The 10,937-nt window shown below is 41.6% G+C and overlaps 1 protein-coding gene across 2 annotated transcripts in view; it reads left to right on the top strand.

The window, feature by feature from the left end:
- Window positions 1-2,034: 2,034 nt before the first annotated feature.
- Window positions 2,035-10,937, top strand: part of klhl13 (kelch-like family member 13) — a 58,106-nt gene continuing 49,203 nt past the window's right edge. The window contains exons 1-2 of one of the 2 annotated variants that reach the window (XM_061962336.2): window positions 2,035-2,163; window positions 3,127-3,197. In XM_061962336.2, coding sequence (XP_061818320.1) covers window positions 3,145-3,197 — 53 coding nt within the window. In that variant the 5' untranslated portion in view covers window positions 2,035-2,163; window positions 3,127-3,144. The remainder of the gene's footprint in view (window positions 2,164-3,126; window positions 3,198-10,937) is intronic. The other variant, XM_061962338.1, reaches the window with a different exon arrangement.

A 10,937-nucleotide genomic window follows, 5' to 3' on the forward strand; every position in this document is an offset into this window, starting at 1 on the left:
CTCGCATGTAAAATGTGTGATATCATGTGGGATACAAGCAGTCCTGCAGCGTGTTTACTTGTGCAAAGCTGGACAGCCAGGTAAGATCTAAATGTCCTCCAATGAGCACACAAGCTTGGTATTTTCTTCTCTTTTATTCAAGTCATTTATAAAAGATAAACATTGTAGGCTACAGGCTACTGGGAGCTAGCAGCTACACAACAGCTAAGCACACTATAGCACACAAGCTAGACTTATGAAAAACAACTGAACAATATTCTAGCCTAAAACAGCACATTTGTCAATATAAACAAGTGTCATTTGATTATAGTTGCATATTATTTACACATACAAAGTCTCCAAGGCTGAGGCGCATTAGAAAGTATCCAGTAACAAACGTGTCCCAGACATTCAACTGGCGTCATAAGCTTAACTTCATGAGTTATTGTGTGGCCACTACTGTCGCTAAAAAAACAAACAAAAAACATTTACTACACCACTTCACCTCAAAGACAGCATAAGTCCACTCCATACGGTTATTAATAAATTGGTTAGCGTTTTTTTTCCCCATACAATTTCACTTGACCAAGCCTTTTCCTGCTGATATTTTACTGGCTCAATATCTGTACCAGCCAATTCCCAAGGCTCCAATATTGGTAAGAGATTTAAAGTGGAAAAAAGTTGTATTGGGACACTCCTACTTAACATTGCTGTCTTTGGCCCGCGGCCCATTGGCACATGTTCACTTTGGCCCTTGGAGGCAAAAAGTTTGGGCACCCTTGGTTAATACTGTATAACACTGGTATGTTATATTATATTATGAATAGATGGACAGTTAGAACAAACATTTACAAATTTGCCATTTTTGGCATTCATGGCTTCGGTAAACAATAGTGGAATTCAACCAATATTAGTGTCTTTATTCATGAGTGCTAAAACTAATCAACAACAATTGAATACTGCTGGATTATTCCAATAAAAGATTGATTATTGAGGGTATTAAAGACAAAAATTAATAATCAAAGTGTGATCAAAATGGGGATAGAAGTTGGAAGTCATCATAAATCATATAGACCAGTGATTCTCAAACTGTGGTTGTGTTACCCGGACTCCATCTAGTAATAGACCAAAGAATCACTTAATTTAATGTTTAAACACAGTGTTACTTTCCAAACTGTGTGTAATGTTTACAGTGGCCAAAATAATAAATATGCTAGTTAAATACAACCTCTTTGATTGATTGATTGAAACTTTTATTAGTAGATTGCACAGTACAGTACATATTCCGTACAATTGACCACTAAATTATGTTGGATCCACTATGGACTGGACTCTCACAATATTATGTCAGACCCACTCGACATCCATTGCTTTCGGTCTCCCCTAGAGGGGGGGGGGGGGGGGTTACCCACATATGCGGTCCTCTCCAAGGTTTCTCATAGTCATTCACATCGACGTCCCACTGGGGTGAGTTTTTCCTTGCCCTTATGTGGGCTTTGTACCGAGGATGTCGTTGTGGCTTGTGCAGCCCTTTGAGACACTTGTGATTTAGGGCTATATAAATAAACATTGATTGATTGATTGATTGATTGAAATGGTAACACCCGAATACGTTTTTCAACTTGTTTAAGTCGGGGCCCACGTTAATCAATTCATGGTAATTCTGCCTATTTTAAATATATATTAAGGCCTACTATGTATTTTAATGTTGGTCATTATGGTGGTACTTGGAGAGCCAAGTGTTTTCTGAGGTTGTACTTGATTGAAAAAGTTAGAGAACCATTGATAAAAAACTAGATTTGCGTCTGTGATTTTCAAAATAAAAGTCGGTAAGCGTTTTCTGAGCTACGGACCATCGGACTTGAACAGCACTTTTCACTCATAAATGTTATTTTATCAGTTTAAGTAGAACTTTATATTGTGTGATCAATGCAGTAGGTATAAACGCAACTATTTGTCTTAGAAAGGTCTCATGAGAAATACTGTATTTAGTAACGGAAGTTTTTAGCCAATAAGAAAGAATTGCCATACTATTCAGCCAGTGAAAAGTTTGGATGCTCGTACTTCGCCAGTAAGCGAAAAGCGGATTGGATAAGAGAAAGTGGGCGGGCTCGGGGCTCTAAGTGGATTTGAGGGCTTGGAAGAAAAACAAGGACACCAGTCAGCTCTATCTCGTCGTTGAAGGTATGAAATTCAATTTAAAGTTTATATAACGTCCTTAACACACACGCAATGATTGAAATATCACATTGAGCATATCAAGTGTGACAAACAACTGGTTGACAGTCTGGGTGTCTATTAATTGCCCGGGGCAAACCCACCAGAGCCAACCAAACCAGCAGTAGCGACTAACTATATGCGACCAACTAACTCATGTAAAGACTCTGGTTGCTGAGCATGTCAACCACCCGAAGCCATTTAAGTTATACGTATAGAACATCCACTAATGGTATCATTTGACAAGCTCACTATCGACAGCTGTTATGTATTTTGAGCTAGCTAATAGTAAACGTTGACTTAGCTTAGCTATGCTGTTAGCATTAGCATGCTCCCACTTGTGGCAAAGTTAATGGCAAATAGCCGGAAAATGAACCTTATTGCCATCTGACATTGCTGAATAATTCATCGGTGTGTTGTTTCGATGGACTCATAGACACCGAGAAGCTCAAACAACAACATTATCAGTTGGTGACTAAAGTTGGCTAACTCGTTACTCACTTTCCATTTTCACGTATCACACAGCCACTTCCCTGCGTGTACATTACATGCACTGAAATACAGAAGCCATTGGGGTTGAGCATGTTCTAAAAACACGATTCCTAAATAACATTTTATTTCCACTGATGATCCACATTGCACTTTTTGACCCAACATACCAGTTAGATATTTTTAGCTTTAATTAGCCTACATCGAGGCTTAAGATTAAAAAATAATAATATAGCATGTTTCAGTATGAGAAGATATAGTCATTGAACTGCTTTGTTTTTTGTTTTTTCAAAATAAGTGACTGTAAATTATGAGGTTTCTTGAACTATGAGTCATCCAAAAGAGGTCACACACAGGGGTTGGATCTCAATTGGACTACTTGTTGACTGAGTCTGAATCTGGACCTGGCAATTTGATGTTTAAAGTCGTTTGTTTTGAAAGGTGTTGCCTGGCGAGGGTATGGAGCACCCTGTGCACAGAGGGGACACGATGCCCATTGGACTTCATGACAGGTAATGTGCAACACTATGACATCAGAAGCAAAAACTTGTCTTTATTGAGGAGACCATTTAAATGACACCTTCAATACAAGCTGTGTGCAATCATTTTCGATACCGGGCTGATGATTAAGCAACAGTATATAATATAGGCGAGCAGGTATCTGGCCTGGCTTGACCTGGCAGTGTATCCTCGCGATAAATCTGTCATACCATCTGGGTAAATGCTTCCATGTGGAATCAGAGGTGTTAATCAGGTAATACCTGATTAGGAGTTAGGCTGCTATACTTGAGGGCCGTGCTTAAGAAGCACTACTTCAGGGGTACGGCATCAGCAATGCAAGTACAGTTTGATGAAGATTTATTTTTTGTTTTATTTTGTGGTCCTTTAGTGCCCTGTGGTTATTTATATTTTTTGGTTTACAAATGGGTCTGGTGACGGTGAAAGAGCAAGCTCTTAATGAACTTTCTTTTACTGTTAAAGGTGTTCTATTTTTCTAAATTTTTTCTAAAGTCTCAGAGGTCCCATATTAGTATAGTAAATGTGTATTGGCCAACATCCAGCCTTAATGCTGAAATTTAGACTGTTTAAAACTATTGAACTACAAGGGACACACTATTTTGTGTCTGTAGTTTTAATTCTAATAAGGTGTGTATGTCCGAACCTCTGTCACTATTGTGCACTTGATCCACTTTTTACACATATACTGTAACTGCCCTTTTTAAAAAGTACTAGGTGCCATATGCAACACAAACATAGCTATGTGAGCTTGCAGTGCTAAGGATACAGTCACATTATAACCTGCTATCATGCTAAATTAGCCTATTCACTGAAGAAAAAAACAATCAAACCTTCAGCGTCGACTTCTGAAGTTGACTGATAGACAGCTGGGATAGCTGCAAACTTTATTTTAAGATGTGCAGTGAAGCCTGGTCTCCATCAAATGATGGACAGGTTCATGTAGGTAGGAGTGTGTCAGAGGCAGATAATGTCGTTTTTTGTTTAACATCTTGAAAACCTAGAATTTTAAAGCCAATCTACATACAAGAGGGAGATAATAGATTTCCCCCCCCCTTTTTTTTAAAGCGTTTTGTATAGTAGGGGACCTTTTTTAGAATTTAAGTTATGACTCCGTTCGCTTAAAGAGGCTAAAGATAACACAATAGAAGATAGGACTGGTTTAATCTTTGCAGCCAAAGTTGAGGTAGATGATGTATGTTTCCAAAGTTACAGAATATGTCAGAAAATATCAGTAAAATTTACAGGAATAATTGAGTTACTATAGAATCATTGGTTTTTTTGTGGCCAAGTATAAGCTTTAAGCTGTTCTAAATCAGTATTGCTGTTACATGAATACTTTATCCCACTTTAAAAGCATTGCTACACCTGGCCATTGCCCTGTTCTTTGTGTCCTTTCATCCAAAAAAATATTTGTGAGGTCACTGATGTTGATCATGAGAAAGGGCCTGCTAGATCGGTCTGTGTCCATGTTCTTCCCAAATTAGTTTGATTTGGTTGAGTTCAAGGCTCTTAAGTTGTTCCACATACATTTGGACAGAAAATGGCCTTTCCCAAACCTATTTTGTTGTTAATATTGTTTTGGTTTATTTTGATAATTTTTGCCATTTTATGTTGATAATGTTACACAGAAATTAGAATTTAAACAATAATCTTATGAACACGTATTTTTAATTGTGAACCTACCCGTCAACATGGTTCAAAAAGGCATTCAAAGGTTGTATGCGAAAAGTTCAGACCTTTGTAGTATTACCGTTGGCTATATTTAGCTCGTAGTCAGTGTATGACTCGCAGCATGAGAGAGGGGATGACAGATGGGGCGGCAAAGTTTTTCTTGACCTGGTGACAGTGGCATATTTGTAGACCTCCAATGTGCTGCATGAAGCTGTGTACATTTGGTGTATTGCGAATAACAAAGTAGTCTGTGTGAGTATCTCAAATGTGTCACACTAAATGCTGTTTATGAATATTCATATCCTAGTTTAGCAGCATTTTGTGTATAATAGAACTGTTGCAATTGGCCATTATGCTTTGTGTCAAGCGCTATAAACAACATGGTCCACAGGAAAATGATATTGTGTGAAAAATACATATCTGCGTGTATTTGGTTTTTCTATTTTAATATAGTCTTTTTTTCTAGTAAATTGTTGTGTACAAACACAACACGTTTTTTTCATCTCCGAAAGTATTTTATTCAAGCACTTTTGTCAAAACCGGCTTATAAAATGTGGAGATGAACATCATTTTTATGAAACCAGTAGTCACTGGTCTTTTTAGTTTGCTTGTATTGATACATTCAGTGGCAAGAGCTTGACCTTTTTTCCTCGCCATTAAACAAAAAGCCGCAGCAGCAGCTTGACCTTGTAACAGATGACTGGGGTATCTTGGTTTTCGTATGCACCCCGTTTTGTTTTACAACCTAATTTTTTTGCCAAAAGTTTGCCCTTGTTTGTGGTATCTCAGGATGCGAGTACCCCGGCTTACAAATTTTTCGGGAAAATAACTCTCTCTCGGCTAATTGCTTTTGGTTCAAGTTACGATCCTCAAAACATGTAGTTGGCGAATGCTACAGTGAACCCTGTAAGATCTGACCAAAACATACAGTGTCTGACTTGCTTGCAAGAGATCTACAGACTGTAACTTTGTTTTCCGCTCATTGGAGTGAAAAAAGTAAGTGTAAAGGAGAGTGCTGAGAAGAAATAGTGGATGATATTCATTGAATTAAAGAAATAAGTCATCAATAACATGACTAAGCGTGTAGCACAATTAGCAAAGCAGTTAGAGCACAGGTGTCAAACTCAAGGCCTGGGGGTCAGATCAAGCCCACCACATCATTTTATGTGGCCTGTGAAAGCCTCAAAATATTGTCAATAAAACACTTTATCTTTAATTTTGACAGAAATAAATGCAGGTTTCCCCTAGATTGCCACTATATATGTGGCAGTGGTGGCGTGGCTAGGGGCGTGGTCAATATGACATCATCGTATATATGATGTCATGATAGTTTTGATTTGCAATGATGCATATATTTTCTTTAAAAAGGCTAAAAAAATAAAAAGCCTAAGCAAATGTGTTGTATATTTAATAGCAAACTGTTGTAACAACATTGTTTTTTTATATTATCACAACCAGCTTTATTATTTATTTATTTATAGACAAGCTAACCCAAATTAGCATGGCTAATCGCAGGGCACATATGGACAAACACATATTCACACTCACATTCATATCAATGAACAATAAAAAAACTAAAACTTAACCTGCATATTTTTGGAATGTGGGAGAAAACTGGAGTACCCGGAGAAAACGCACGCAAGCATGGGCACAACATGCACACTTTACACAGCGATGTCCAAACGACGGTTCGAAGACGCACACTGTGTAAAGTAAGATGTTGTTCCATCCATACATTTTCTTCTGCTTATCCGAGGTCGGGTCGCGGGGCAGCAGCCTAAGCAGAGAATCCCAGACTTCCCTCTCCCCAGCCACTTCGTCCAGCTCCTCCCATTGTGTCCTGGGTCTTCCCCGTAGCCTCCTACCAGTCGGACGTGCCCTAAACACCTCCCAAGGGAGGCGTCTGGGTGTCATCCTGACCAGATGCCCGAACCACCTCATCTGGCTCCTCTCGATGTGGAGGAGCAGCGGCTTTTCTTTGAGCTTCTCCCGGATGACAGAGCTTCTCACCCTACCTCTAAGGGAGAGCCCCGCCACCCGACGGAGAAAACTCATTTCGGCCGCTTGTCCCGTGATCTTGTCCTTTCGGTCATAACCCAAAGTTAATGACAATAGGTGAGGATGGTAACGTAGATTGACCAGTAAATTGAGAGCTCTGCCTTCCGGCTCAGCTCCTTTTTTACCACAACGGATCAATACAGTGTCCGCATTACTGAAGACGCTGCACCAATCCGCCTGTCGATTTCACGATCCACTCTTCCTTCACTCGTGAACAAGACTCTGAGGTACTTGAACTTCTCCACTTGAGGCAAGATCTCTTCTCCAAAAGTGTGGAGTGCCATCTCCGGAAGAGAACCAGGACTCGGACTTGGAGGTGCTGATTCTCATTCCGGTCGCTTCACACTCTGCTGCGAACTGACCGATCCAGTGAGAGCTGAAGATCCTGGCCAGATGAAACCATCAGGATCACATCTTCTGCAAAAAGCAGAGACCTAATCCTGCAGCCACCAAACGGGATACCCTCAACGCCCTGACTGCGAATAGAAATTCTGTCCATGACCGTTATGAACAGAATCGGTGACAAAGGGCAGCCCTGGTGGAGTCCATCCCTCACTGTAAACGGGTCCAACTTACTGCCGGCAATATGGACCAAGCTCTGACACTGATCATACAGGGAGCGGACTGCCACAATCAGACAGTCCGATACCCCATACTCTCTGAGCACTCTCCACAGGACTTCCCGAGGGACACAGTCGAATGCCTTCTCCAAGTCCACAAAGCATATGTAGACTGGTTGGACAAACTCCCATGCACCCTCAAGGACCCTGCCGAGAGTATACAGCTGGTCCACAGTTTCACGACCAGGATGAAAACCACACTGTTCCTCCTGAATCCGAGTTTCAACTATCTGGCATAGCCTCCTCTCCAGTACACCTGAATAGACCTTACCGGGAAGGCTGAGGAGTGATCCCACGATAGTTGGAACACATCCTCCGGTTCCCTTTCTTAAAGAGAGGAACCACCTCCTCGGTCTGCCAACCCAGAGGTACCGCCCTCGATGTCCACGCAATGTTGCATAGTCTTGTCAACCAAGACAGCCCCACAGCATCCAGAGCCTTATGGAACTCTGGGAGGATCTCATCCACTACTGTGGTCTTGCCCCCGAGGAGCTTTTTAACTACCCTGGCCGGCAACCTCAGACTCAGAAATAGGAGAGCCCACCACAGATTACCCAGGCATTGCTTCCTTATAGGAAGATGTGTTTGTTGTGATGGAGGAGGTCTTTGAGTATTCTCTCCACCGATCCACAACATCTGTAGGTCTGCAGCACGGTGTTGACAGTGCACTGCTTCCCCTTCCTGAGGCCTCAGATGGTGGTCCAGAATCGCTTTGAAGCCGTTCAGAAGTCGTATTCCATGGCTTCCCTGAACTCTTCCCATGTCTGAGTTTTTGCCTCTTCGACCGCCAAAGCCGCACACCATTTGGCCTGTCGGTACCTGTTCCATGAGCCAAAAGGACCCGATAGGACTCTTTCTTCAGCTTGACTGCATCCCTCACTGCTGGTGTCCACCAGCGGGTTCTAGGATTACCGCCACAACAGGCACCAACCACCTTGTGGCCACAGCTCCAATCGGCTGCCTTGACAATAGAGTTATGGAACATGGTTCACTCGGACTCAATATCCAGCGCCTCCCTTGTGACATGTTCAAAGTTTTTCCGGAGGTGGGAATGGAAACTCTCTCTGACAGGAGACTCTGCTAGACGTTCCCAGCAAACCATCACTATGTGTTTGAGCCTGCCAGGTCTGTCCGGCATCCTCCCACACCATCGTAGCCAACTCGCCACCAGGTGGTGATCAGTAGAAAGCTCTGCCCCTCTCTTCACACGAGTGTCCAAAACATGAGACTGCAAATCCAATGACTAAGTCGATCATGGAACTGCGGCCGATGGTGTCCTGGACACCCTTATGTATGAACATTGTGTTTGTTATGGACAATCTGTGACGAGCACAAAAGTCCAATAACAAAACACCACCCGGATTCAGATACGGGCGGCCATTCTTCCCAATCACGCATCTCCAATAACAAAACACCACCCGGATTCAGATACGGGCGGCCATTCTTCCCAATCACGCATCTCCAGGTTTTACTGCCGTTGCCAACATGAGCGTTGAAGTCATCCAACAGAAAAAGGGACTCACCCGATTGAGCACTCTCCAGTACTCCCTCGAGGGGATTCAAAAAGGGTGGGTACTCTGAGCTGCTGTTTGGTGCGTAAGCTCAAACAACAGTCAGGACCTGTCCTCCCGCCCGAAGAAGACTGAGGGAAGCTACCCTCTCGTCTCGTCTACCCAGCAGATTTGGTCACATTTTCAGTAGACCCATAGTGAATTCATAAAAGAACCAAATTTCATGAATGTTTTTTGGGACAAACATGTGCTCCAATCACTCTTTAACAAAAAAATAAGAGTTGTAGAAATTATTGGAAAATCAAGACAGCCATGACATTATAGCTTCATGGCGTGGCCTCTTAACTTCATGTGAGTGATTATGATCGACGACACCTGTTGACTTCTCTGAGCCCATTTAAATAGGGCTCATGTGATGCAGTCATTAGACTCGGTTAAGAACGCAACAATGGGAAAGTCAAAGGAACTCAGCACAGATCTGAAAAAACTAATCATTGACTTGAACAAGTCAGGAAAGTCACTTGGAGCCATTTCAAAGCAGCTTAAGGTCCCAAGAGCAACTGTGCAGACAATTGTTCGTAAATATAAAGTGCATGGCACAGTTTTGTCACTGCCACGATCAAGAAGAAAACGCCAGCTATTACCTGCTGCTGAGAAAAAATTGGTCAGGATGACCATGAGTCAACCAAGAAACACCAAAAAGCAGGTCTGCAATGAATTGGAAGCTGCTGGAACACAGGTGTCTGTGTCCACAATCAAGCGTGTTTTGCATCGCCATGGACTGAGAGGCTACCACGCAAGAAGGAAGCCCTTGCTCCAGAAGCGACACCTTAAGGCTGGTCTAAAGTTTGCTGCTGATCACATGGACAAAGATAAGACCTTCTGGAGAAAAGTTCTGTGGTCAGATGAAACAAAAATTGAGCTGTTTGGCCACAATACCCAGCAATATGTTTGGAGGAGAAAAGGTGGGGACTTTAATCCCAGGAACACCAGGCCTACCGTCAAGCATGGTGGTGGTAGTATTATGCTCTGGGCCTGTTTTGCTGCCACTGGAACTGGTGCTTTACAGAGAGTAAATGGGAAAAAAAAATTAGGGTTACCTCCAAATTCTTCAGGACAACCTAAAATCATCAGCCCGGAGGTTGGGTCTTGGGCGCAGTTGGGTGTTCCAACAGGACAATGACCCCAAACATACGTCAAAAGTGGTAAAGGAATGGCTAAATCAGGCTAGAATTAAGGTTTTATAATGGCCTTTTCAAAGTCCTGATTAAACCCCATTAAGAACATGTGGACAATGCTGAAGAAATAAGTCCATGTCAGAAAACCAACAAATTTAGCTGAACTGCACCAATTTTGTCAAGAGGAGTGTATATATATACATATATGTATATGTTCTTTACAAGTGTATGTAAACTTTTGATTGTGTGTGTGTATGTGTATATGTATGTATGTATGTATGTATGTATGTATGTATACTAGGGCTGCAACTAACGATTCATTTGATAATCGATTAATCTGTCGATTATTACTTCGATTAATAATCGGATAAAAGAGACAAACTACATTTCTATCCTTTCCAGTATTTTATTGAAAAAAACAGCATACTGGCACCATGTTCTGGACATTGGGGGTGCAGCATACAGCAATAATAACACAGAAATGTAACTCATCAGATCAGAACTGAATCAGATATTGTACACGTTTCTGTTGTGAATAATAAAGGATTCATTTTAGGCTGCTTCTGAATAGTAGCATGAAATATTCCAGCACCTTCATAACGTTTAGTTATACTAAAGCGTCACTCAAATCTCAATATATTTATATAGCTTTATCAGGCCCGGCTACATTGATCCATTATGAAACCAACCTGAGA

The sequence above is a fragment of the Nerophis lumbriciformis genome, linkage group LG09 (assembly GCF_033978685.3).
Source record: "Nerophis lumbriciformis linkage group LG09, RoL_Nlum_v2.1, whole genome shotgun sequence".
Taxonomy (NCBI): domain Eukaryota; kingdom Metazoa; phylum Chordata; class Actinopteri; order Syngnathiformes; family Syngnathidae; genus Nerophis; species Nerophis lumbriciformis.